Below are 27,636 nucleotides of genomic sequence, written 5' to 3' on the forward strand. Positions count from 1 at the left end.
CTCCCCCCTCAGCTTCCACCTCTGTGCTCAGTGTCTGGCCCATCTAGGCTGGGCGTGGGAGGTGCGCAGACTTAGGGACCCGCATGACGTCAGGGCAAGAGCAAGGTGGGAAGGTCTTCCAGGGGGTGGGGCTGTGTTTTGGAGGGCTCTGAGAGAAGGCTTATTCCGTCGTAATTCCTTCATTCCTTCGCGAAATCTTCATGTGGCACCTACTGTGTGCCGAGCACCCGCTGAGGAGGACAAACGCCGCCCCTGCCCCTCACTGTATTGGAGGTAGACAGCGCCAGGAAACAAGCCAATAAAAAACGAAGACCGTTTCAGCCGGAACCTTAGACTCGGAGAGGCCGTGCTAGGGGCCGGGCAGCCAGTTAGACCCGCAGCCCGGCGGCGGGGACACATCCTGCATCTGCTGCCCACACCTTCGTCCCTCAACCCCCAATTTCCCAAAGAGGTCACCAAGGTAACGATGAGCGCGCCCTCCACAGGGTCTGCAGCAGACGCGCCCGGCGCACGAGGGCGCGCGCGGCCCGCCCACGGCAGTCCACGCCCTCCGCGCACAACGCCCCCTCGCGGGAGCGCTGGGCCACGCCGGCCGCACGGGCCCCACGAACAGGGGACGGGGCGGGGGCGCTGCGCACGCGCACGGGTCGGCGGCGCGCGCCGAGCGGGGGGCACCGCGCGGGTGCAGGCACGATGGAAGGGGGTGCGTACGGAGCGGGCAAAGCCGGGGGCGCCTTCGACCCCCACACCCTGGTCCGGCAGCCGCACACCATCCTGCGCGTCGTGTCCTGGGTAAGGACGTCTGGGTTACCCTCCCAGGCGGGAGAAGGGTGGGGGCGCGGGCAAGGGCGGCGGCGCGTCCGAAGGGACCCCAACTCCACCGGACCCTGGGCAGAGCCGCGGCAGTCGGAGGGGAGGCGTCCTGCGGGGTGCCGGTACCGCCTCTCCCTCCTTCCTGGGCCCCGAGGGCGGGGGTCTCGACCCTCGCGGGGGCGCCCCCTGCCCCTCCCGGGGTCCTTGCGTCCCGGTGCCCCCAGTTCGCACACTTCCCTACCCCCCATCGCCGTGACCTCCAAGCCGCGGCCCTGCAGCTCGCGGCTCGGGTTGCGCGCGGCCGCCCGGGTGGACCGGCGACCGTGGAGACGGAGCCCGGGTTTCAGGTGGCCTTTTTTGAGGGGTGGATCAGGGCGTGGAACATTTTGCGGAGATGCACGCCGCGCCTGCGGTGGACGTTGAAGAGGAGAGGACGGGGAACCCGGTTTTTATGGCTTGGTCGGGACGGTGTGGAGCGATGCGGCTGGAGCCTGATACCTGGCGTCCGCCCGGGAACTGCCTCTCCTTCGCAGCGTGACCTTGGGCTGGAAACCACCCAAAAAATGTTCACGGGAAACCAGGAGTTAAATTCCGAGGTGGGAGCGTGGTCACCTCCACTCTCCTGCCTCAGTTTCCTGATTTGTAGAGAGGTGGGAGGAGCCCCCTTGAGGCCTCCTTGAGTTCTGATATTTGATGAATCTGTGACAGCGGCCCCCCCCCCACAACACACACCTGGATCCCTGTGGGGGTTGGGAGACCCAGGAAAAGGTCCCCTCCCCACAGTGAAAAACATAAAGGCCTGTTCTGGACCTCCACCCTGGTGGGGGGCAGAATACCCTAGTGCAGAGGGCTGAGTGGGGTCCCTGTGCAGACCTGGGGGAAGGGGTCACGTGGCCACGCAGCTCCCCCGGGAAAGAAGGCCTGCTATTGCCTGGGGAGGAGATGCCTGGGGCTCCCGAGGGTGGGCTGGCCATGGCCCAGACACCCTCACTAGCAGGTCTTGCTACCCCAGGCCCCAGGGCCAGTTCCTGGGTGCCCAGACCAGAAGATCCTGTATTGGGGATGGTGGCCAGTGGCACTGTTGGTGACGGCTATACCTAAAGCCAGCTGAGGCCTCAACATGCTCAAACTCCCTCATTTCCTGGGTTTTCAGGGCCATTCGAGAGTCCGATGGAGCTGCTTGGTGTATGTGTTTATGCGTGTCTAAACCCACTCAAACCTGCTGCTGTCACAAGAGGGGTGCCCACCGCGTGGGGCGTTCTTTGAGCACAGGGAAGCCCTGTTTTGTTAGTATTTGGGTTCCTGGTGCTGGCACAAGGCCTGGCTCCCCTGGCACATCCATGACGGTTATGGCACTGAATTCCTTCGTCTGTGCCAGCCTCCAGCTCCCCAGAGACCCAACAGGCCGTTGGCAAAGGTAGAGTTCTGGGTGCCACCTGCCTGATCGGGTGGAGCGGCTGTGTGCGTTGTTGCTCCCCTTTGCTGGCTTCTGGGTCACTGGCCTGGGAGGACGAAGCCACTGGCTTTATGAGGGGGCGTGGGCAGTTTGGCTGCTTGGGTCACTTCTGCTTGTGATGGCTTCATTTAGCAAAGCCTTACTGAGTCTGCTGGGCCCTGAGGGAAGGCAGCATGAGTCAGACACAGCCCTCTGCCCCACTGCGGAGCCAGCCAGTCACCCCAGGCAGGGGGGTGAGAGCTAGGAGAGGGGTCTCCTCCCCGCCCTGGGAATCGGAGAGCCTTCGTGGGGAAAGCGATGTCAGTCTGGGCCTGGAAGGGTGAGGAGGGTTTACATATGTGCACGTCGGGGTGCGGGGAAACCGTCCTTGCCGGAGCAGGAGCAGGAGCAGGAGGCAGTAACTTTGAATGAGTGCCCGCCGTAGACAGGGGCGCTGTCGCTGGGACCCAGCCAGTTGCCCCAACAGCCTGTGTCTCACTTGAATAAACTGAGGCTCAGAGAAGTCCACGGTGACTGAGCATGTGAGTGGCAGGTAGAGAATTGGAACCCAGATCTTCCTGCCCCCACAGCCTGCTATCCCTGACACCTTTAAAATACAGGGGTCTGCCCTGGCCTGTGTGGCTCGGTTGGTTGCCCATCATCCCACACACCAAAAGGTTGCGGGTTCAGTTCCCGGTCAGGGCACGTGCCTAGGTTGTGGGTTCACTCCCTGGTCTGGGTGCGTACAGAAGGCAGCCAATTGATGTTTCTCTCTCACATCGATGTTTCTCTACCTCTTTCTCCCTCCCCTCCCCCCTCTCTAAGAAATAAGTACATAAATAAGATATAGGAGTTTTTTTTTCTGATTATAAAAGTAATAATACCTGTCAGTTTTTAGAAAATATAAAAATCACTTGAGATGGTTGCGTAACAACACAATGTACTTAATATCTCTGAACTGTACACTTAAAACGGTGAAGGAGATAAATTTTGTTACGTGTATTTTACCACAAAAAAAAAAATTGGAAAAAACATCATGCGAGAAGGGCTGCTGCCTCCCTGCAGTCTTTCTCAGAAATAAGGGGTGTGCTGAGACATTTCAACATGTTGCGGGGCGTACCCCTCACCCTGCTGCCGCCTCAGCACACTGGGTGGGGGCCGGCAGGCTGGCCGTAAGCTTTGCCTTCGCTGTGGACCTGAACCCCAGTGCGAGGGTGACCGATTCATCCTGGTGTGCGGGTGCTTTCCCAGGTGTACTGCCCAAAGTGCCACGTCCTGGGAGCCCCCCACCCCCAGTCTCAGACAGCCCACCGGTGGACTCTCTGTCAAGGGCTCCTGTGCAGCCCTGGGGGGAGGGGGCACCAACGTGTGTACAGTGGGCCCCTAAGTTTGTAAAATTTGTTTAAAAATCTTTTTCTGAAAGAGGGTTCCCCCACACCATGTAAGCTCCGGGGCCTCACCAACCCTGGGCCCACCCTGGAACTCGAGCCCCCTCAGCCCCCAGGTCCTGTTGGGATAGAAGCAGATTCTGGGACCCCCTTGTCTCTTGACTGAGGCTTTTGCAGCTCCCCTCTGCCTCTGTGCGCCCCCCACAACACACACACACACCCCTACACCTGTCAGGGTAATTAATTATTCACAGCAAGAACTGAGGAATCAACCACACTGATTAAAGGTGGCGATCCCTCTGCCAGATTCTGCCCTGAGCAAGGAGGGGATGGCTGAGTCGGGACAGTGTCCAGAGCTGCTGCCTCTGGCCCATGTGGGGGGGAATGGGGCTGTGCTGGCGGGGGGCCAGGAGACCGCCCCCTGTGCCTCGGTCTCCCCCAGTGCACGAGGAGGCCCAGGCTGCTGGGTACCACTGCTCCATGTCCGCAGCCTGTACTGCCTCCTTTCGCATGCTGGAGCCGAGGGGGAAACGGGCATCCCAAAGGGCACGGATTTAACATAAAGGACCACTTTCTATTTGGAATTTATAATCTTAACTTTAAGAGGGTTGAAACAACCTATGAGGGGGAAGAAAGCATTGGTGCTGATAGATGAGAGGGGTTTTTAAATGAATGCTCTGTTTTGGCAAAATAAAAGGTTTGAAAATGTGCCATTTTCAGGGTTGATCTCTTAAGGGCACTGGCTGTGACACCCAGGATTCTGTAGGGGGGTGTGTCATACCCCCAGAAGGCAAATCAGGCACAGGACGGAGGGGACGCGTCTCCTGGCTGAAGGGTCTGCTGTCAGAGTTGCTATGTGAACCTGGCCTGCAGGGTCCCCGCTCAGTATGCTCCCCAGGGCACCGAGCGGTGACTCGGGGTGGAGGGAGGCTTTACACCCTTTTTTTTTTATCAGCCCCTAAATCATCCCAAGTGAGCATGGAGTATGAAAGCTGACCTCGCTTTGCAAACACAGCAGTTTCAAGATGAGACCCCTTATTACGGCTCCCAGCCAGATTGCACAGCCTTGTCCTCATGCATCAGAAGGGTAGTAGGAGGGGTCCAGGTGGAGACAGAGCCTCTGGCCAGCTCTGGCCCTGATTCACTCATTCCACACGTACCACGTCCCTGTCAGTGCCAGCCTGTGTGTCCCACCAGAGATGTCTCAGTCCAATGAGGACAGCACTGAGTTGACAAGCACCGGCCAGGAGGCTTGGGATGCTACAGGGAGACCCAGTGGGGCATAACTACCTCTGCAGGGTGGAAGCATGGAGGGCTCCTAGGGGGAGGTGACTCCTGAGCTGATTCTGATAAAGACGGAGAGAGGGGCATTTTAGGTGGGAGGAACAGAATTTGCACAAGGTCTGAGTGGGTTTTAGAAATGATAGTGAGTTCTTAGAGGCCCCAGGTATATAAGGCCATAGGGACAGGTAGGGGGTGGACAGCCCAGGAAGGGCCTCGGGTGACAGATACACAAGCTGGACTTCACCTGAGGGCCATGGGAGCCACAGAGAGGGGGTTTTAGCTGAGAAGAGGTGTGTTTCTAAAGCTCCCCGTAGCTGCCATGTGGAAATGTGGCTTGGAGAGGGCTCTGGGGCAGGTGTCCTGGCAGGAAATGTGTGGCCTTATCTAACCTGTCCTCTCCCAGCACCAGGCCTGCCCCTGTCCCTCACTCTGACAGCTAGGTCCATGGAGGCGGGTCCAACGCTGCTTTGGCATTTGTCGCTTTCTCGCCTCTTCGCCTGCCTGTGGCTAAGCCTTGGCTGGCCCATCTCTCAGGTGTAGGGTGGGGTCAGCTGCAAGGTGGGCTTCAGGAGATGCATCCTGCCAATGTCTTGGCATTTCCTGTGTACAGGGGCAGCGCAGGAGCTCGGGGAGCCCGGGAGAGCTGGGCACCAAGAGCAGGACCCCCCAAGAGCAGAGCCCCCCAGAGCGGGACCTTTGAAAATCCCAGGCCTCTCTGAGCCTGTTACCTCATCTGCAACATGGGATTGTGGAGCCTGGGTTGGCGTAGATGTGAAGTTTGTAGAAGTGAGCATTTAAAAGGCCTGCCACGCGATCCACTCCTCCTAGGCAAGGGACGTCCTGGTCAAAGTGGGTTCCATGGCCCCCACTTTAGGTGAGAAGCTGAGGCCCAGAGAAGTTAACGTGTTTCTGGGATCACAGCCCAAGCGGACTTCGAGGACGGGCCCTGCTTCCTGCTGCAGAGAGTCTGGAGCCACAGGGGTCTGCTTGTGTGAAGCTGTTAGGCAGAGTCTGGAGAGAGGGAACAGGGGCTGGGGGAGGAGGGGCGGAGAGGAGTTGATGCCTGGAGGGGGAGAGAGGGACAGGAGAGGGCAGATGGCAGCGCTGGTGAGGGAGCCACACTCAGTACCCAGGGAAGATCCAGCAGTCGCCCAGGGGGAAGAAGGGGCAGGGCAGAGCGCTGGGAAGTGTCTGGGGCCACTTTCTGCGCCCACTCGGACCCTGAGCAGCAGCTGACTTGAGAAAGATGCCGTGCTCTCAGATGGGGCCTCAGTTTCCCCACCTGTCAGATTGGAAAAGGGTAGTCCCAGTGGGGCTGATGGTTTCCAGCCTTTCCACACTCAAAGAACCCCTCTCTTGCCCCTAGAGGATTGTGGGTTGGGAAACGTTGGACTGGCTGGTGTTGAAAGAGGCTGTGTCAAAAGCACAGCCCCGCCCCCCAGTGCTCGGTGGGGGCCTGGGCCCCGGGCCCTTGGATGTGAGCAGAGCAGAGCCAGTGGGGCTGCAGGCTCTGAGACCCGGACTGTTTAGGAACGTCCGGGAACCCCAACAACCCGGGGCTCCTCAGGTAACTCGGGGGGAGCAAGAGGACGTGGCCTGTGTCCTGGGTCTTCAGCCCCCTCCTAGCACTCCCAATTGTAGGTTGCCCTGGAACCTGGCCTTCCCCTCCCCCCACCACCCTGCTTCTGGGCTGCTCTCTCTTGGGGGTGGGGTGTTCTTTCCCCCTTATGCTGCCTTTGCTGGGCCTGGAGGGGGACAGGGTGCTTCACTAGCTTTGCATCTCAGGCCAGTCCAGGATCCAGCACTCCCTGTGCTAAGCCAGCCCCAGGCCACTCCCCTCTCCCTCTGCGATGTTTGAACTGGGCATCCGCTTTCTCCAGCACCATCCCGCCTTCCTTCCTGGTCATCGCAGTGCCCGCCAGCCTGCTGCGACCCTTCTCACGCCTGGCCTCTCGCTTCCTCGGCCTCCCCTCCTCCCACAACCTTGTCCTCCTCTGCCTTTCCAGCTCCCCCTCGCCTGCCCTGATTCCAGCGGTCATTGGGCCTGTGTCCTCGGGGGCCAGTGACCCTCCTGCTGTGCACCCTGTCACAGGTGGTCCTCCCTCTCACTAGACCCCGCCCTCCCACCTGCTCATGGACTCAGATCCAGTGGCCTGCCCATCTCCCTCTACCTCTCTGTCCTCCACCCTCAGTTTTGCCTTCCCCGTCTGGCTCTTTCCATCACCTTACAATGGCTTATTTCCATCGTCTCGCCCCCTCCCCCCCATCCCCTGGTCCAGAAGGTGTCTCTGGCCCCCATCTCCAGGGCTTCTCAGTCTCTTTTCTCTCACATGCACCTCACCGGGCTTTCTTCCCAGCTGTCCCTCATCCATGACCTTCACGTTGCCAAATCCCGTGGCTGGTTGTTATTCAAGGATCTCTCAGCGCATCTGGCAGGCAGGGAGGGGTGTGTGTATCCTCCCCTCCCACCCGCAGCCGCAGGACAGACACCCTGACGTCTTCTGTGTGTGTGCACAGCGAGCACATGCTGGGCGCCTGCTCTTGAGCAAGGGGCTGTGGTGGAGAAAGCAGACGATGTGGAGGTGAGCACCAGACACAGCGAGGGGCGTTCCCTCGGGTCAGGGGTAGGAGGTGACAGTGGAGTTGAGAGGGGTGGGGCCCGCTGGGGAAGAAGGATGAAGGAGTTCCTGGCAGATGGAAAGGCACAATAAAGGCTGAGAGGCTGCCTTTATTGTCGCATCCCCAGGGCTAGACCGTGCCCGGTGTCTCGTGGGGACTCTTCACATGGGTGGACCTCGTTGTGAAGTGCACTGCTCCGCCCTCCTCCTCTGACCCGCGGTCCCTATGCGAGCTTCCCACCAGGCCTTACAGGCCCAACTCACATATCGCCTCCCCCCAAAGCCTTCCAGGACTCCTGCACTCTCCCTTTGTCCTCCCCCTTCCCTTGTGCTCTGCGTGGCTGTAAGAACTCTCACAGCGGAGGGCTTTTCCCCCTTGTGTCTGTCTCCTCTTCTAGAATGCGAGGCAAGGCCTGGGCCCAGACTGTCTCTCTGCAGACCTAGAATGTTCACAGAGGGAGAGACGCAGGGAACAGCGGCAGGCACGCAGGGGCCGGCGGGGCGGAGGCAGGCACTGAGGTGCAGAGGAGCAGATGGCACTGGGTGGTTTATTCTGCCCGCCTTACCAGCTGAGGGACCTCAGAGAGCCTGGGCTTCCCCACCTGTAAGAGGGGAGCGCCCTGAGGTCCTGCCTGGGAAGGGCTCAGCCGGGCTCGGTTGGTGTTACAACCTCCTTCCACGGTTGCTAACCACAGCCCACCTGCTCCCCGCCCGGGTGTAGATTTGTTAGGTGAGCATCCAGATAATTCTGCCACTGAGCGTGACCCCTGGCCCCTCCTGGGTCTCAAGTCTCCCCCTTTCTGATAAGCCTACTGGCCCCCTTGTTACACGGCCACAGGAGGCTGAGGATGGGGACTGTGTAGGGAGAAGGGGGAGCCTTCAGATCACCCAAGCCAAGTCTCAGCACTTTGGGGACAAGGGGTTGCTCACCAGGCCCCCGCCCAGCAGAGCCCATTCCCCACCCCCACCGCCCAGAACCCGAGGGGACAGGTTGCGGGAAGATTATAGCTTAATCCCCAGCAGGTCACACCCAAGGCTGCAGAAGGTGGTGCCTGGGCAGGAGAGGAGCAAAGGGACCCTGGGCACCCCAGCCACCCTGCCTCAGCCCTGTGGCTCTGCACGGGGCTCTTCAGGAAGCAAGTGGCTGCTCAGTGCCCATCACATGCCTCTGCCTTGGCTTCAGCCGTTTTCCTCACATGACCTTGGGGGAGAAGGGGCCCCATTCCCATGAAGGGGGGCTCTTGGCAGCCTGACTCATCCCTCAAAAGCCTGAGGCTCCCTTCTTCACTCAGTCCTTCCCTGGAGCCCCGAAGGCAGGGTGGAGGACTTCAGCAGGGCCCCTGGCAGGCAGGCAGGTTCAGCTGGACTCAGCCACCCCCTGGTTACAGACTGAGTGAGCTCCCTGTGGTCGCAGGTGTGCAAGTGGGGGCACAGCCAGGGATGCTGAGGAGAGAATGCGCCTTCTGCCTGGCTTCTGCACTGCCTGTGCCTCTCTCCACCTATCAGGGTTACTGTTCGCCCCCTCACAGCCTTTCCTGGCCCTTCCCTGACTCTGGGGATGTACCCAACAAGTGAACCAATAAGTGGCAAAAAGAATTAGTTAATGAAATTATCAAGAAAATACACTGCGTTACTGGAGAATATTGTAGATCTGGGAGCCTGGTCTGGAGGGCTTCTCTGAGGAGGTGTCGTGTCCTGAGATTAGGGTGTTGAGAAGGGACCAGTGGGAGCCAGCCAGAAAGACCTGGGGACTCTAGGTGTCCCCAGCCGAGGCAATAGCCTGGGAGGTGGCCAGAAGAGGAGAGTGCTAGGAAAGGAGCCTGAGCCCTGAGAGGGTAGGGAATGTCGCCTGGGGGTGGGGGTGGATAGGTGGGATGGAGCAGGGGCAGGTGACTTGGTCTGACGTAGGCCTAAAGAGAGTCTTCCGACTGCTGTAAAGGGGACAGTGAAGGGGGCAGGAGTGGACACAGACTGGGAAGCAGCTGTCATTGCCTAGCAAGAGGTGATGCTGGTGGGGACCAGCATGGGACAGGGAGTGATTCAGGAGTCACTTGCAGGAGGAGAAAGCTGTAGGCCTGACTGCCACATCGGGTGGGTTTGAGGAGGAGCCCGCGTCTGGGGTCTGAGCAGCTAGGTGGAAACCAGAGTGAGGGCAGCGTGAGGTCACTGGGAGGCTGGGAGAGGCTGGAGGTGCAGCCAGGAGCCCAAGTAGGAGGATTGCAGAGCCCGCCTGGGGGAGGGACTGGTGAGAGTGGGGTTGGTGAGCTGGAGCAGGCTTGCAGGCCAGAGGGGCAGCTGTCCTGGGTCAGCCGCGTGGAAGCAGACACAGTTGCAACTGCGAGGTGGAGAGCCCATGAGCTGACCAGCTAAGTGCCAGGGGACTCCTCCCAGTCGCTTGTGCTGGGCGAGATAGACGGGCCTCTACGGCTTATCTGGGCAAACTCAGCCTCTGGGAAGTGCCAGGAGAACAGCGGGGCCCTCTGGGCCTGCCCCGCCCCCACCCCCCAACACTGGCAGGGCCCAGCTTGCCCGGAGCCTAGGTTAGCTCCGTGGCCCCCAACAGCCTGCCAGCTCTGTGTGCAGATGTGGAGTAAGGTGGGCCTGGCCCCTCCCACACTGTGGATAGGTGACACTGCACGGGGACAGCAGGCGGCCCTCCTAGGTCTCACACTGATCCTAGGGTTTGGGATCTGGAATCCGCTCCTTCGGAGGCTTGGCTCCCATTCAGGAATGAGGCTGAGGGGCAGGCCTGGGCAGGAGACCCAGACCCTGCTCGCCTGCTGTGGGCCGGCCGGAGTCTAGGGCTTTCTGAGGCTCAGCTTCCCTCTCAGTGAAATGGGCTAAGTAAGCTTGCTTTGAGGGGGTGTTTTTGGGTTTATTTTATATTTAGAGGATTTGGTGAGGAGTAAATGAGATGATTCTTGTCCGGCGCACCCATGGGTGCAAGGCCCCTGTGGAGGCGGCGGGCTGTCTCAGGGAGTCATGGGGGAGACAGGCCAGTCAGTGAGTCTCAAGCAGGAGTGTGTGCGGGGCCAGGGTTGGGGAGAGTGACTGGGAAGGAGGGTGTCCTGGAAGGCAGCAAGGAGTCACCACCTCCTGGTAAGGTTTTGAAGGGTGAGAAGGAGTTTGTTCCTATTCGAAAGATGAAAAACCTGGGGAAGGGTATTTGGGGAGTTGGGACCAGCAGCTGCAAATCATCAAGCAGTGCCCACCGCGGCCCCCCGGGGTGGCTGAGTAGGGGCAGGGAGGGGAGGCCAGGGCTGAGTCTGCTTCTGTTCCTAGCTGGATCCAGTATTCCAAGATCCTGAAATTTTGAGATTGTGAAATTCCTTCCAGTTTGTTTTTCTGAGTTTAGCACAGCTCTGCTCCAAGTGCCATCTGGAATCCATTTTTAAAAAGATCCAGGATTGGTGTCTTATAAAGATGGCCAAAAAAAAAAAAAAGTGCCTTGGCCCATTTACCTTGGTAGGTTTTTTTGTTTGGTTGGTTTTTTTAGCGTTTGTAGCACGAAGGAAGGAGATTATTTTTCTTGTGCCTGCAGTGTGGCCAGCGGCCTCTCCGGGGGGCCCCCTGCCCCACTGCTGCAGACCTGTCTTGGTCCCTGCATAGACACGCTCCTCGGAATGAGTTCCCCCGGCCTCCCCTGCACAGCATGGAATTTCATTCTGGCCTGATTTCCGGTTGGCCACTGGCTGCTCTGTGTGCTCCTTGCTGCCCCTGCAGATCTGGCCCTACCGGGAAGTCATCCCACAGGCCACAGAGCCCCGGCTTGGATTTAGAGACTCGGGTCTGAGGCTGGATTCACCCTAACCAGCCACGTGACCTGGGCAGGCTCCCAGAAGCAGCTGTAAAGTGAGCTGTAAGATGAGAAGAAGGACATGGACCACGTGGAGTTAATTAAGAGTCACATAGTGGGCCTGAGGGAGTCCCCCTTTGTCTTGCCATGGGCTGGAAGCAGCTGAGGAACAGAAACTGAGGCCCATGCCAGCTCTTGGGGTGCTCCCTCCCACACAGGGTGGGGAGGTGGCCGCTCAAGGCAGACATTAAACTGGGGCTTAGGGTCCTGGAGGGAGTTTGGGAGGCCGCAAGGGGCAGGCGGTGTGTCCTTGGCAACATTTCTTCCCTCCCCCAAGCCTCAGTTTCTCCATGTGTAGACTATGGGGCCCTGCCCAGGCGAGGCTGCCAGTCCGGCCCACCCCTGCAGCCTGCAGGCAGGTGGGCTGGCACGCACACCTCTCATCGTCAGCCCCTCCCCACCCTGCTGGCAGCAGTGTTGTGGCCTCACTCCCTGCAGCAGACCTGTCAGCAGGTGCCTGTGGCTTTACCTTCAAATACATTCCGCACCCCACCGCTTCCCACCTTCATTCACGCTGCCCACTGGGCCCTGGCCCCTCACCCTCCCCTGGGCGCTGCTCTCACCTTTGCCCCTACAGTCTGTTGGCTCCATCGCAGCCAGGGTAATTCTTTTCAAACCTCAAACTGAAGTGGCTCCTGAACTCACCCTACTCCTCAAGGCGCAGGGGCCAGCCCCTGGCTACCTCAGCTCGCTCACCTCACTGGCTGTGCCCCAGCTGCACTGGCCTCCATGTGCCCCCTCAGTAACCCGAGCCACTTGTGCCCCGGGGCCTTTGCACTTGTGGTTACTTCTCCTTGTGATACTGGTCTTCTGCTCAAAGGTCCCATCAGCGGAGCCCCTCCCCCCCAGTGGCCTCGCTGTCTCCTGTCACCCTGCTTTGTGCCTTTTCAGGACACTTCTCAGGACTTCCTATTTATCAGCTACTGTCTGTCTGCCTTGGTGAGAACAGGGACCTTGCCTCTTCCTTTGCCGCCCGCCTGGGGCCTGGCATACACTAGGTGCTCGGGAAATACTGCAGAGTGAATGAACCACTCAGACAAGCCCTAATTCTCTGGCCTCCGAAGAGACCTCCCAGGCCCCGGACACAGGGCGCCCGTGGGTACAGAGCAGCTGAGTTGGACAGGGCATGCCCAGCAGAGGGGCACCCTGGCAGCTCCCCGCACCTCCATGGAACTTAAACAGGAAAGTTCGTTACAGCTCAGGACCTGCGGTGTGGAAACCATTAGTGACAAGAGCCTGGGGCGTGAGGAGGTGGAGGAGCAGGTGGTTGGTGGGAAGTGTAGGGAGGTGAGGCCTTGACCCCCCTGAGCCCCACCAAGCTTGAATTGTACCCAGAAGGCAGTGGGGAGCCACTGAAGTGACTTGAGTGCTGCAGGAGAGGCGGGTCCATGTTCCCAGAGCCAGATCTTGTCCCTCCCTCCCCCCATGACTTCTCACTCCATTTCAATTCAGTGTCCCCGCTGTGGCCCCCCACGCCTTGTCCTCTGCACCTCTCCCATGCCACCCCCCCAGACACCCCAGCCACGCTCCTGCAGTGCTTGGCCTTTGCCCCTTCTGTTCTCTGCCCGAAACACGTGTTCCCCTACCCTTTGTCCAGGGCATTCCTTCTCAGCTCGGCCAGGAAACCACCGATTGGGGCCCCTCCTGACCACCTCCTGCCCGGTGTCTGCCACGGCCTGCTGTCACTGCCCGGGCGCCCATCCCGCTAGTCCAGTGCCAGCCCAGCACAGGCAGGTGCTGCTCCGCGTCTCATGCGTGCCTCGGCCTCAGTCTTCCCTCACAACAGCCGGTGGTTTAGGTGCTGTTGTCGCCCCACTTTACAGACGAGGGAACTGAGGCTCAGGGAAGCTGAGGACTTGCCCAAGGGCACCTGCTAGACAAGTGGCCCAGCCAGGTTTCAGCCAGCCCAGGCAGTCTGCCCAGGACTCGCCCTCCTTCACTCCCGCCCTACCCCTCCAGACGTCTGCTCCCCACAGTAGGGTCACCATGGGTGTGGTTAGCCCTGGGCGCCCCCTCCCAGCCCAGGGCCAGGCACCAAGAGGCCTTTGACCTGGGACAGATACCTGACCAAGGCGCGTGTGTGCCAGAGGACATGGGGTGGAGAGGAGGGCTGGGGGCCTGCGGGCAGGCAGCGGGGAGCTGGTGCGGAGCCCTCTTCCACTCTGCCCTGCGCTGGGTCATGCATGTCCCTCGGAGAGTGTTTTGATCTTGCTCCTTACCCTCTCGGGGACACATGATCTCCAGCACTTTCCTCCTGGTTTCTCCGAGGACTCCCTGCTCCTGTCCCCCAAGAGGGCCCTGTCTAAACGGTTCCTCCTCTGCTGTCCCCAAAGGGACTTCTGCCCTTTTGCTTCCCCTCCCATCTCTGCCTGCTTTTGGAAGGGGCCCATCCTTGTCCCCACCTCTGGCAGCAGACCTCAGGGAGTGTGTGCTGGGAATTGCTTTGAAGTCAGGACGCCCTGCTGTCCCCTCCTGTGCCGCTGAGCAGCAGACCTGGCACTGTGTCACACTGCCTGACCCCTCAGGTCTCAGGAAATACCGCTCCTCCTCCAGGAGCCACCTCCTGAGGCCCAGCATCAGCTCGGTCAGGGGGAAAAGGGCACAGGGCTGAGCATCAGGAGACCTGGGTTCAAGTTCAGCCTGGACTGCTAAGGACAGCGCCACCTCTTTCTGAACCTCGATTTTCACTCTGTACGTGAAGGGCAGCACAACCCGCCCTCTCGGGTGCGCGACCGTGAAGTACGGAGCGCCTGGGCCGGGCTGCACTGTGAACCGGGGGCTGCTGGTCCGATGGACTGGGTCTGCGGGCCTCCCGAGTCGGGACTGGCCAATGTGCAGCTCAGGCCCGTCTCTGCGCCCGTGGCCAAGCCAGGACACAGGTCCACAATCCTTCCTTCTTCTTTGTTCTTAATTGCAGAAAAATTCACATAACATATACTAAACCATTCTACAGTGTGCAGTTAGTGGCATTTAGTGCATTTACAATGTTGCATACAGACCACCTCTCTCTATTTGTCACCCCATAAAATACCCCGGACCCATTAGGTAATCCCCCCTCCCCCCCGTAACCCCGAGGCTCTCCGTCTCCATCCCAGATGCGGTGCACGAAAAACATCACACACTACTGACTTCCTGTGTCTGGCCTCTTTCACTGTTTTCACTTGTTTTAAGGTTCATCCGTGTGTGGCATGTATCAGAACTGGGGTCCTCCCTATGGCTCAGTGAGGTTCCGTTGTGTGGCTGTGCTGTCACTTGCTTCCCCATTCACCCACTGGACATTCGGGTCAGACCCTTCCAAACACAGAGTGACGAGCCAGGGGTCCCATGCCCTCCTTCAGGAAAGATTTCTGACTCAATTCTCCTGTTAAATGTAGATTTATTTGGTATATATACACATGTAGATATTAATATATCCAGTACATTATAAAACCCACGTAAAGTGCAGATATCTTAAGAAGATGCAATGAGAAAGATAATACTGCTTCTCAAACTTCCCCCACATCTGCCCCGTAGTCACTGGCTGTCCTGGGTGTCAGCTGAATATGCAAATATGTCTGGCTTATTTTGAAATTACAGTTTTTTGTAGAACGATTGGAAAGCAAAGAGAAGTGGGGAATGGATGATGAAAATCCCCTCCAGCAGAGGCTCTGCCTTCGTGCGCACGTGTCCGTGGGGCTGGGCCTCCTCATCCTCACGCAGCCTCAGGGCAGGCAAGAGGCAGGAGGAAAACACGAGTCAGGTCCCCGGGTTTGAAGCCAGCTCTGCCACTGACCGGCTGTGTGACGCTGGGCCCGTTCACTGATACCTGCGCCTTAACCGCCTCATCTGCAAAATGCTGATGATACTGATTTTGTATTAGTTAGCTATTGCCGTGTAACAAATTACCCCCAAATGTACCAGCTTCAAACAGCAAACATTTGTTGTCCCACAGTTTCTGTGGTCAGGGTCTGCACAGCTAGGTGCCACTGCCTCAGGGTCCGTCGCAGGCTGCAGTCGTGGTGGCAGCCAGGGCTCTGGGCTCATCTGACAGCTGAAGGTAGACCCATTTTCAAGTTCACTTACATGGTGCTGGCAGGACTCACCTCTTTGCGGGCTGTGGGAGGCATCCCTGCCATTCCCTGCCAGGTAGGTCTCTCCATGAGGCAGCTCAAAACATGGCAGCCGCTTCCATTGGAGTGAGCAGGCGAGATGGGCCAAGAGCCAGAGTCTTCGTAGCTTCCTCGCAGAAGTGACTCACCGCCACTTTTTGCCATGTTCACATGACTCAGCCCACAGTCCAGCGTGTGGATAGCAGGAGGTGGGGCCACGGGGCCATCTTAGCTGGCTGCCTACTGAACCGAAGTAGTCGTGGGGTTAAAGGGGGTGCCACGTGTGCCTCACTCAGGGGCAGGGTGGTGCGGGTGGTCTGTGATTGGCAGGATTGTGACTGGTGTCATTCTTTCATTCATCACTCAGGGCCTAGACAACAGGGAAGGGTGGGCCCTGAGCCCCCACAACAGCCCATGGCTCTGCGGAAGGAAGGGGTGCGTGAGATGGGGGTGGAGGCTCAGCAGGTTCACGGCCCAGGAGCACATGAGACCACTGGTTCTGGGAGGCCGGCTGCAGTCCGAGAGCAACCTTGGCGTCAGGGCCCAGGGAGACCTCTCAGGACTGGGCTGGCGGGGGCGGGCCACATCTGCAGCGGGAGGGTTCTCAGTGCCTGAGCTGCAGATGGAAGCGATTGACCCTGCTCTGTGCTGTGTGACCCCAAGCAAGTTGCCCTCCCTCTCTGGCCCCCCCCTCCGAAATGCCTGCTATTTGGGGAGCAGAGGGCCCACAGAAAGGCAGGCAGCAGGCAGAGGGGTGTTGGGATGCCCCCTCGCCCCAACACGGGGCTCGCACGGGGTGGGGGTGGCCTGGGTCTCAGGCCTTCCCCTGCCCCTTCCCCTCCCCCCTCAGGTGTTCTCCATCGTGGTGTTCGGCTCCATCGTGAACGAGGGCTACCTCAACACCCCCACGGAGGGCGAGGAGTTCTGCATCTACAACCGCAACCCCAGCGCCTGCAGCTACGGAGTGACTGTGGGTGTGCTCGCCTTCCTCACCTGCCTGCTCTACCTGGCCCTGGACGTGTACTTCCCGCAGATCAGCAGCGTGAAGGACCGCAAGAAAGCCGTCCTGTCGGACATCGGGGTCTCGGGTGAGTTCCCAGCCCCAGAGGGCTGTCCCAGCTCTGGTCCCTTTAATCCTCACGCACACCTACGAGGCGTGTGAAGGGGCAGGCTCGGTTCACACAGCTGGCAGCAGGGCAGGTGGGACCTGAGCCCTCCTGCACCCCCGGAGTAGCCCCAGCGGCACGGCAGGGAGGGGAGTGCAGCACCCCGGGGAGCCGTCTGTACTCTCCATGGCCACCTCCCTGGTGGGGCCCCTGGGAGTCAGAACCCGGAGCGGGGAGCTTAGGCAACCCACTGTCATTGCCTTCCGAAGTGGCCTCGGCCGAGGTGCCCCGACCTCCATCCCGCGAGTGTGGAGAATCTGATGGGCAGGTTAGGGGTAGTAGACTCAGCCTCACAAGCCTAAGGCCATGGTGTCAGGCCTGTGGCAGGGGCCTCCCCCATTTCCAGGCCTGAGACTCTGAGGATGAGCCCAGCAGCAGGGCCTGGGGTCCCTTAGACTTGAAGGAACTAGAACAAAGTCAATAGTACTCAAACTGTGTTCCACAGAGCCCCAGGGTTCCCCGGCAGTGCCTCTGCAGGGGCCGGGCTCCAGGCACCCCATCCTCTGGGCACACGCGTGCGCCTCCCAAGCAGCTCTGGTCCTCCAGGGTAGACCCTAGGTGCTTCCCACTGCTGCGCTTCCTGCCCCGGGCCCTCACAGGGCCTCTCACTGCCCTCGGGCACTTGGGGGGCTGCACAGACTTTCGAGGTCAAGTCTCAGACCCACTGGTTTTGAGCTACACACCTTTGTCCTAGCCCCTCACCTTCCCCCGGCCCAGTTCTCCGGGAGGCTGCAGTCGGGAGTGAGAGGGTGTTGGGGTGCTCCTCTCAGAAAGCTGCAGGCCTCGGGGTGGCCAGTCAGGGATAGCTGAGAAATCTTTGTTTGGCTGAAGTTAGAGAAATGCCAGCCTTGGCTGATTGACTTTCTCTCTGTCTGCCCCTCCCTCCGTCCTTCCCTCCCTTCCTCCCTCACTTCCTCTGGCCTTTCCTGGCTCCTGTCCACGATCTCTGTCCGGCTGTGCATTGGACTGGCCTCTCTGTTCTCGCTCACCTTCCCTGTGCTCCCCTCTCTGCCCCCCCTTGGGGGTGGGGGAGCATGGGAGATGTGCTCTCGAACCTCTGCCTGGTCCTCGGTTTCCCCATTTCCTCCCAACTTGCCCCCATCCCCACACGTGGACCATTCTGCCTGACCCTGGCGGACACCCCAGCCTTCTGGGCCTTCCTCTGGTTCGTGGGCTTCTGCTACCTGGCCAACCAGTGGCAGGTCTCCAAGCCCAAGGACAACCCACTGAACGAAGGGACAGACGCGGCCCGGGCCGCCATCGCCTTCTCCTTCTTCTCCATCTTCACGTGGGTGAGTACACGGCCTGCCAACTGGGCCCCGGGGCTGGGGCCTCCCGGCGCCTCCGTTCTGCTTCTGTCCTCGATGCCCATGGTGGGGCTGGCCCCCAAGAAGGCTACTGCTATTGCCAGAGAGGACAGTCACATGGTGACAGCGGACTCTTGCTTAGGGGCAGAGCACCCGCCACAGAAGCTGGGCGGTGGGTATTCACTATCAATGACAGGTATTTATCCTTGATGAGGAAGCTGAGGCCTACACAGCAAGATAGGGCTTTGAGGGTTTGAGGCTGGGAAGGAGCCCAGGCCTAGGAGTCGGGAGACCTCAGGGCTGCCTGTCAGGTTCCGAGCCTCTGTCTTCCCGTCTGTAACGGCAGGAGACTGGATTTGGAGGAAGGTGTCACACACCTAGCTGCCCACCTGGCAGGCAAGATGGGAGGAGGCGCGGGCAGGCCAGGTGGCACGTCCGCCCTGTCCTACGCGGGCACCCTGTCCTCGGGCCCTGGTCAGATGCAGGAATGGGGACCTACAGAGGCCAGGGCTTCCATTATCCAGAGAAGCCAGAAAGCTGCATTTCTGTGTGAAATCCAATCTTTATGTGTTAGCAGTGTATTGAAGTTAAAACGCATTTCGTGTGGGGCAAGGAGAGCCTGTCTCTGGGCCGGACCAGCCAGAGCACGGCTCTTGTGGGCTCCGAACCCAGGGGTCCGAGCGCCCACCAGAGTGACAGCAAGGCTGCCCCCGGAATTAGGGTCCATGTCACCTCAATTTATTTCTTCTCTCCTCATCTCCCTCCTGCCGATATCTGGGGTCCCATCGGCTCCCACCCCCAGGGCTCTCCCCTGCTGCCTGCAGCCCCCCTCCTCCAGGCCCTCGAGCCATCCTTGGCCTGGCCTTCTGCAAGGAGGAGCCCTGTGCCTGCACCCTCCTGGACCTGTGCTGCTTTCTCTTTGAGGGCCCCCGGATGGCCATTTCCCTGTGAGACCCCTCACCCCAATATAATATCAGGAGCTGGAGTTTGGAAGAGGAGACCTGTGGTTCAGGCCCCAGCAGGCCAGCCACAGTCACTCCAGATCTTTGTGCCCTCAAGGCTGGAAGGGAAAACCAGATGACCCCAGGGTATCTCAGGCCAGAGAAGACACCCTGGAAGTGGGGGCCATCCAGCCCCCCAGGAGCAGCAAGCCCAGAGACAGGGCTGGGGCTCACAGAGCACAAGTGGGTCGCTGCACATCAGGGCTTTCAGGGGCAGGTGATGGTGCCCCCGTGGCCCACTGAAGCCTGCCCCCTGCTGGCCCCTCTGCCTTTCTTAGCCCTTCCCAGCGGGCCTCACCCCTGCTCTCTCCTGGCAGAGCCTGACCGCAGCCCTGGCCGTGCGGAGATTCAAGGACCTTACCTTCCAGGAGGAATACAACACGCTGTTTCCCACCTCGGCACAGCCGTAGTTGGCGCGCCCGGCTTCCAGAGGCGGCGAGCCCTGTGCCCTGCCCCTTGGCGAGGATGGGGGGGAGCCCACTGCCTGGACTGGCCAGGATGCCAGGGCACCCAGGGCAGGGAAGGCTGGCTTGAGAGGCCAGTTAAGACTCGCCACTTACTCATTGCCTCCTTTGTTTATTCTCCATTGTTCCTTCACTGAGTAAACATTTATTGAGCAGCTGTTTTGTGCCTAGTGATGAACCAGATGGGGTCCCTGGCCCAGGAGCCCATAGGCTGGGGAGGGGAGACAGACAAACGGGAATCTCCCCGAAAGGACCGCCATGGGCCGTTAGAGGGTTGGAGGTGGCTCCCTACGTGAGCTGCCAGGACGTTGAACCGTGGACGCGGTGTGAGAGCCTGTCGCATGCCTGTGGCATGAAGGCTGATCTTACAGTCCCAGTGGAGGCTGGCTGCCAAGGAGGGCCTGGCCGAGGACACCAGAGGACTCCTGGACTGGCTCCACTCTCGTGTGCTGTCTCAGGGGACCCAGGCAAATCCCGGCGCCTGTATGAGCCTCAGTCCGATCCCTGGGCTGAGGGGTGATGACAGACCAAGCTCTCAGGGCTGTTGTGTGGGTGAGAATAAGGCTGACACAGAGATGCTCAATAAATGTAGGCTCTTCTGTTGTTGCATTTGTTCACGCATTCATTTATTCACACATTCATTTATTCACTCCTTCACTTATTCACACATTCATTTATTCACGCATTCATTTATTCACATGTTCACATATTCACTCATTCTGCCGTAGGAGTCAGGGACACTTCCCGTCTCGACTTTAGGGTGATTCTTATGTGGCCAGTCCTTGTTCTTCCAAAGGGCTTTGGCCTCTAGTCCTGCATAGGTTCCCTCCTTGGGGCCCTCAGCTCCTGGGCAGGAACCCACCCATCCCCCCACTCTCTGCAACAATTGAGGAGGTAATAAAGCACAAGCAGGCCCCAGAGCAGGGCACATAGAGTGAGCTTCCTGACGCTGGAGGCATACAAGTGCAGGCTACTTCTGGTAAGGTGGAAAGGCTCAGGAGAGGGCAATTGATCTGAAGGAGCGGGGCCAGGTGGGCCACCAGGTTCCTGGGCTCTGAGCAGAGCTCCCAGCCTCCCCCTTGCATCCCAGTCCAGCAGGGGCCCATGTCCCTCCTTTGCTCCGGTCTGTGGCTCCTTGAACCGGATGGCCAGGGAGACCGTGACTCAGTGCGGACAGAGGAGTGCCCACAGAGGTAGCTCTTGGTGTCTGCAGTCAGAGGCCTCTCCCTGAAAGCACCCACGGAGGCCACCTGCTCCAGCCCTCTGTCTCTGTGCAGGGAACCAGCCTGGGCAGTGGAGCTGGGGAGCTCGGGGAACCACGTCTGCAGACGTTTCTCTCAGGGACTCATTCATTCGTTCATTCATTCATTCCCCATGTGCTCTTATGGGCTTGCTGGTGGCTCCAGGTTCCGAAGACCGCCACCCCAGGGGGCTTTTCCCCTCCTGCTTCTCCAGACACCTGTGTCGGAGCCCCGGGCAGCCAGGACCTTGCACCAACATAGTGGAAAACACAAGAGGCCCACCTGATCTTCTCAGCCCACTCCCCTAGGCCCGCCTTCCCCAGGCCCCTGGCACTCCTCTTCCCAGGGCTGCCCCTCCCAGCTTTCTCCAGTGACACAAATCGAAAGTGAATGCCTAGTCACTGGGCTTCTGGAACTTTCTGGAATTAAACACCAAGCATATGCCTCTGACCTGATGGCCCTTTGGGGTTCCTGGTTGATTTGGTGCCCTGTTAGGGGGCTGATCAAAGGGAAGGAGGTGGGGAAGGGCCCCAGCCTGGGAAGGTCTGGGTTCAGGTCTGGGTTCTGGCGCCAACTCTGCCTTGAGGCCTCCCTGCTCCAGTCTGCCATCCTCCCAGCTCAAAACCAGGGGTGTGAGGGGCATTAGCATGTTTCTGTCACGTTCCCTGGGCTGGAAAGATCCCTGGAGAGGCTTTCAGTGTAAACCTGCGAGCTGTTTTCATAATGACAGATTTAACTCACTCCCTAGCCTGGTGTGGTTAATGTCCTTGTCCTTAATAACAGTGTAATTGCTTTTACTGAAAAAGAATTTCCCACCTATGCATGTACACCATAGAGAAGCTTTTCCCAGCTGGAAAAAGGGGCTTCAGAGGTCAGATAAGTTGGCAGATGTGGCTTGTAGTTTCCCCCTGGGGACCCAGTGTGCATTAAATGGTCGAGGCTCTGACCAGTCCTATGGTCCTGAAACTTGTCTCACTCTGTTCAACTCATTTTCCCAGACTTGTTAGACCAACTTGTCTCAGTTAGAATTAGGTTCGGCAGCAAATGACAGAAGTTGCAAAACAGTGGTTTAAGTGACGTCCAAGGCTGGGAAGACAATGCAAGGCTGGCATAGGCTCTAGAAGTCTTCAGTGACCTAGGCCTCTTTCATCTCTATAATTTGGTTCCTGGACCTCATGGTCCATCATGGCAGCTCCAGCTATCACACCCATGTTCCAGGCATCATGTCAAAGGGTGAACAAAGAACTTGGGGTGATCCATTGGCCAGAATTCAGTCGTATGGCTGCACACAGCTACAAGAGAGACAGGCGATTTTAGGAGACAGCGACAGTTCTCTGTCCCACCAAGAAACTTTTTTTCCCCATTCTGCAACACTTCTGAGAACAGTTTGAAAAGGAAGTTGTGGGCTTTTGAGCCATTTTAACACTCCACAGTGGAGACTAGAATTTCCAGTGGCTCAGTGTGACCTCCGGGATGAAGGGGCACAGGGCCGGTGACTTCCAAAGTCCTTTCTGACTGGACGATGTGGTTCTGGGCCTCTCACGGGCTGGCTGCAAGGACTGGGTTTGGGTGTCTTTGGTGCTTTGAGGATATTTAACCCTCTTCTGTCTGTGTCCAGTGAACTAACCACCACTAACCCAATGCTTTTGTCTGTCTCTCTTCTAACCACCCCCTCCCTCCTGTCCTTGTCCCCACCGGCCCTCGTCCCCAGGCAGGCCAGGCTGTGCTGGCCTTCCAGCGGTACCAGATTGGCGCCGACTCAGCCCTCTTCTCCCAGGACTACATGGACCCCAGCCAGGACTCCAGCATGCCTTATGCCCCCTACGTGGAGCCCAGCGCTGGGCCGGACCCCACCGGCATGGGCGGCACCTACCAGCAGCCGGCCAACTCCTTCGACACCGAGCCCCAGGGCTACCAGTCGCAGGGCTACTGAGCCGCAGTGACCGCCTCCTCCTCTCCCCTCCCCACCCCTGCCCCTGCCTGCCCCTGCCCCTCCCCCTCCCTCCAAACCCTGCCCCCTGCTCCCGTGCCCAGCACCTCAGCCTCCCAATTGTTCCACTGAGTCCAGGGCAGCTTGGGACGGGAGGGAGCAGCAAGGTGTTACAGAGGGTGTCTACATGTGTGTTTAAGTATGTTCAGCAGGTGCCTGGGTTGTTTGCATTCATTCATTGTGTCATCGAGCATTCATTGAGCACCTACTGTGTGTTCAGCCCATGCTTGGCATGGGTGTGGAAGAGAAATGGTCTCTGGGAAGGGAAAGATGAGATGTGGAGGGGGCCCTGTTGGTGCCAGAGGTAGGAACAGAGGGAAGGGCAGACCGAGGTGACACTGGGCAGGTGTGGCCGCAGGGTAAGGGTGAACCCCTGCCACCCTGGGAGCTAACACCTGCTAGGAGTGGCACAACTGCCCTGCTAGAAGTGTCAGGGCTGTTTCCATTCTATGGTTGTGGAAACTGAGGCCTGGACAAGTCAAGGTCACTCGTCTCGGGTCATTCAGGCAGCCAGCGGTGGAGGTGGGGCCGAGCCCAGGCTGCCTGACTGCAGAGCACCTGCTGTCCCGTCTCTGCCTTCCTGCACCCCGCAGTGGGGGCTCCACTGCTCAGTGCTCCCAGGGCTCTGGGAGGCCTTGGGGACCTCAGCCCAGGAGACACCCTGATTCTACTGCAAGCTAGGGGCCCATTCCGCCTGGCAGGACAGCCCTGCCTACAGGCCCTCTGCCCACATCCCCACCGGCCCCTCCCAGGGTGGGAGTTCCCCTGCATGCCACACTGTGCTGTATGTGTCCCTCTGGGAGCTCAGCACCCCCTTTGTGGCCTCCCGAAGGACTGACCGATGTCCCTGCCCCTACGAGAGGCCCATTAAGACCCTGCCCCAGGCTAGGCGATAAGGTGGCCCACAGGGGGAGCAGCTGGCCCAAGGTCCCAGTGGGTGAGTGGCAGGGCTGGGCTGGCTGCCTGTGTTTCTTGGCCCCAACCACCCAGCAGGTGTCCCAATTCCCTTCTCTTGTGGCCTCCCAGAAAACAACTGCTCTGGGACGCTGTCTCCTCTTTCCCTTCTCTGCGGTCAGCCAGCAGCCTAGGGGCTCCAGTAGCCAAGGGAATGGAAGGCCCTTCCCCTGGTCTTCCCCAAGACCCACCGAGGGGCCGGTCTCCCTGTGGGAGGCTGGGTGGAGAAGATAAGGACTCGGGCCCTGCACGGCCAGCCTGGGAGCTGTTGCTGTGGTATAGACCACCCCGAGGCGAGCGGTGAGAGCCCCTGGAGCATGATAGGCTCAGGGAGGCCACAGGCTGTGGAGAGGGTAGCAGGGGCCCCCAAGGTTCAGGGAAGGTGGGGGGGGGCTGTAGCCCAAGGTGGGCTCTTCACTGAGCCCACCTGAGCCTTAAGGAACAGGCAGGCCTTAAACAGTGGGAAGAGGTACGGGAAGACCTGGGGCCCAGTGCCTTGGCGTGCAGGACAAGGGGACGGTGGAGCGGCAGGGTGCTGGGTGTTCCCACCACTGGCACCCCATGCCCCCACAAAACCCCGGATAGGCAGGTGATATGCACCAGTGATTGGGGCACTGTGTGGGGTCCGGGAGCTGGCAGTCTGTTAGAGATGAGCACTCAGCCCATAGCTGGACCAGGGATGCACGGCAGGCTGAGGGTCCCCAGGAGGGGGCTGAGGACGGCAGCAATTGGCACAGCGGTGAGGGGAGGAGAAGGAACTTCACAGGCAGAAAAGGAGCATCACTGTCCCCACTTAACAGATGGGAACACTGAGGCTCAGAGAGTCTGCGTTAGCAGTAGGGCGTGGATCTGAACTCAGGTCTGTTCAAGCCCTCCCAGGGGGCAGCAGGGAGGGGGTTGGACCCCCGAGCGACAGCCGGGGGTCGCTGGCTGTAGTTTCCCACATCTGAGGGAGGGTTCTCCCCCCTGGGCAGTCCAAGTGGTGGTTTCCGCCCGGCTGTACCAGACCAGAGGTTGGCGGAGCAGGCGAGGGGATGGGTGGGTATGGGTGTGTTCCTGGCAGAGGTTCAGTGTCCGTGTGGGAGGCTGTGAGAAGCGCTGCCCCTCGCCCGCTCCTCACCCAAAGCCTCCCCTGCTAATGGACACTGGGAGGCCCTAGGGGGGCACCCATCTGTTCTGCCCAAGCACCAACCAGCTCTGGCGGCACGGGGCCAGAGGACAGGGCACATTTAAGCTGCACCCAGTCCCTGGGTGTTTATTGCGGACTCTCTCTGCCACCCCAGATTGGGAAGTTTACATGACCCCGACCAGGAGTGAGAGTTGCTGAACTAGCTCACTCAGCATTCCTCGCTTGTCTGGGGGACCACCCAGACACCCCACCATCAGGCAGAGGCCAGCCCTTGTTGGGTGTGAGAAACAGAGCGAGCGATGTCAGTGGGCAGGGTGCGGATGAGACCCAAGGCCCCTGACTCCCTCCTGGGAAGTCGGTGGGGAAGCCCTGTTGCATCTGTCGGACACCCTGGAGGGCCCAAGCTGAAAGCCTGTGCTCTCGGGCGAACAGAATCCCCTTTTCCCTCCCTGCTGCCCGCCGCCACCTCTCCCTTGCTTCTAAGCCTTTCCTTGGAGAAGGGCCCCCCAGCCTCCTGACCTTGCAGAGTTTGGGTCTTGTCCTCCCGTCAAGCACAAGAGACAGCTCAGGAAAACTGGGTTCCACGCAAGTTGAGAGCTGCGGGGGCCCTTAGACACAGAAGAGTCTAGGCCAGGACGACAGTGACATGTCCAAAGTCAAGCACAGACAGAGGTTCAGGATCCAGGTCTCCTGTCCCTGAGTTGAACTCATCCTATGTAGTCACAGGCCGCCTGCCTGGGTGTGGCTCTCGGTCTACCCAGGGCGCAGCAGTGGAGGGACTAATTCCTGGGAGATTGGCATTTTCTCCCTCCTCCAACCTTCCCTGGTCATTCTTGATCTTCAAAGACTCTTTCGGGGTCCCAGGCTTCCCCCATGTAACCAAGAGCCCCCACTTGTTACCCCATGGGGGCCCCCAACCTTGACCCAAGATCCCTTCCGATTCTCTAAGGAGCATGAAGGGGGAGCATCCCTCCCAAGAGTTTGTGTGAGGATGGGCTGGTCCAGCTGCCTCCCAGCGCTGCCCCTTGACGTGACACTCCCCATCCTCTGGTGCCCACAGCCCTTGTCTGGGTGCCCTGGCCCCTCCTGCAGCGTTACTGCCTGTGTATAGTATAAATATATATATTTTCTATATATAAGATGTATAATATAAGGCTCCACAAATATATCTCTGTGTGTGTGTGTGTGGTGGTGACTGGTGGTCCCCGTCCTGGGCCCCTACTCTGGACTCCCCCACCGCCTGGTTAAGTCTCTCAAGAGTGAATCCAACTGCCCCGTGGCAACCCCCTTTATGACATCCGTCCATTTGTGGTGAACCAAGTGAAGGTGGTGACTTCCGGTGACAGTAATAAAGTGAAGACTCAAAACCCACCAGCAGATTGCAGTGTGTGATGGTGTTTTTGTTTTGGGGGTGTGGCTTGGGATCGCCGATCTGCCGTCTCCACTGACCTAGGACGTGCTTTGTTTAGTAACATGTAAGATCGTTTCAGTTGAAGCCAATGGCCACGCCCCCAACTGTAGGTGTGCACACACACACAGGCATACACACGTGTACACACACATCACCATTCCCTACCCTGGTCTCTTCCCCACCCCCTGGAGCCACCAAGATGAGGAGCCTCACCTTATTCCTTCGAGACCATTCCTGTGCTTCTACGGGTGCATGTTTGCAGGACACTTTTTTAAAGTTAGTTACCTCCAGCAGGCACGACATTCATCCAGACCCTATAAAGTGCCAGGCACTGCGCTGGGCCCCGGGAGTTCAACAATGAACAAGGCAGACAGCCCTGCCCTTGAGGGACGTTTCTCGCAGGGGAGACGGACGGTGAGCTCACATGCAAGCCAAAACGTAAATCGTGCTAAGTGCGGAGAGACCGCCAGCAGAAGCGGTGCAAACCTGGGCGCGGACGTAGCCCCTCCGGGGCAAGTGACCAGGAGCTTGAGCTCCCCAGGATGAGCAGGACTTTACTGGCAAGGAGGTGGGCTGGTGAGTGTACTGGAGACAGGAGCAAACAGGAGGTCCCTGGCCCGGGGAAGGCTTGGCGGAAGGAGATAATGAGGGATAGGCCAAGAAGGCACTCGGGTCCTACCGCCAGGGCCTTGAGGCCTCGGAAGGAGGTTTGGTCCCTACTTGGTGATGTGACGCCCACAGAAGGGTGAGCGAGCATCCGGGCGTGAGCTTTTGAAAGACCACACCGGTGGTCAGATGGCAGTCAAGAGGTTGCTGCCTGCTATTCAAACAGAAAGCTCACCATGGCAATGGGAAGAGTCGAGGCCAAGATATAGTTGAGGAAGTGCCCATCAGTAAGTGATGGGCTGACTAAAGGGGGGTGAGGTAGGTGTGAAAAGAACTCCCACGTGGCAGAGGTGGGGGGCGCAGGAGACCTCTGGCCTCTCTGCTGTCATGGTGCTGGGCGTGTCCATGTGCCTGTCCATCTGCCAAGTCCCGCCTTCAATCCTGTATGGGAAGTGCCCCCAGGCCTCTGATTGGACAGAGGTGAACACCTGAGCCACAGACCTCCCCTTCATAGGCTGATAGGTCCTACTGTCTCAGTGATCAAGCCAATTAGATTGCTTCCCTCCACGATGGGGCAGAGGGATTGATCAATTGGGGAGCTGGGAGGAGACTCCGGAAGAGGTGAGGGTTTAGAGAGGAAGGGCTGAGTAGCAGGTTCCAGCCTCCCCAGGCTCACCCCCCTTGCTTTAAGGTGGCCTGCGGGCTGCAACCACTAACAATCAAGAGTCCTGCCACTCTTGGAAGGCCTACCCCGAGACTGCTGCTCACCTGAGGATGCAGACCCCTGGGACACAGTGGGGCTGGGATCCAACACCCGGTCAGGCCTCCCACCCCGCTGGGCCCCGGCCCCGCCGGTAACAGCCCCTGTCCCCAGTCTTCAAGAAG

The 27,636-nt window shown here is 59.3% G+C and overlaps 1 protein-coding gene across 4 annotated transcripts; it reads left to right on the forward strand.

Moving 5' to 3' along the window:
• The first annotated feature begins 577 nt into the window (after positions 1-577).
• On the forward strand, positions 578-26,108 carry SYNGR1 (synaptogyrin 1). 4 transcript variants are annotated; one of them, XM_053919594.2, is made up of 4 exons: positions 578-792; positions 16,333-16,570; positions 17,795-17,940; positions 22,377-26,108. In XM_053919594.2, the coding sequence occupies exons 1-4, from the start codon at positions 694-696 to the stop codon at positions 22,602-22,604; spliced, it is 711 nt and encodes a 236-aa protein (XP_053775569.1). In that variant the 5' UTR covers positions 578-693; the 3' UTR covers positions 22,605-26,108. The 4 variants fall into 4 exon arrangements, with proteins under 4 accessions (XP_053775569.1, XP_024434884.2, XP_053775570.1 ...); XM_024579116.4 differs by having other exon boundaries at positions 579-792; positions 22,373-26,108; XM_053919595.2 differs by having other exon boundaries at positions 579-792; positions 22,439-26,108.
• Positions 26,109-27,636: the final 1,528 nt, after the last annotated feature.

This window comes from Desmodus rotundus, chromosome 3 (genome assembly GCF_022682495.2).
Source record: "Desmodus rotundus isolate HL8 chromosome 3, HLdesRot8A.1, whole genome shotgun sequence".
Taxonomy (NCBI): domain Eukaryota; kingdom Metazoa; phylum Chordata; class Mammalia; order Chiroptera; family Phyllostomidae; genus Desmodus; species Desmodus rotundus.

Bases quoted from the DNA above. Each gene is read 5' to 3' on its own strand.
- SYNGR1 (XM_053919594.2), top strand. From the start codon at position 694: ATGGAAGGGGGTGCGTACGGAGCGGGCAAAGCCGGGGGCGCCTTCGAC. The intron at 793-16,332 runs GTAAGGACGTCT...CTCCCCCCTCAG, and splicing joins TCCTGCGCGTCGTGTCCTGG to GTGTTCTCCATCGTGGTGTT. The intron at 16,571-17,794 runs GTGAGTTCCCAG...CGGACACCCCAG, and splicing joins GTCGGACATCGGGGTCTCGG to CCTTCTGGGCCTTCCTCTGG.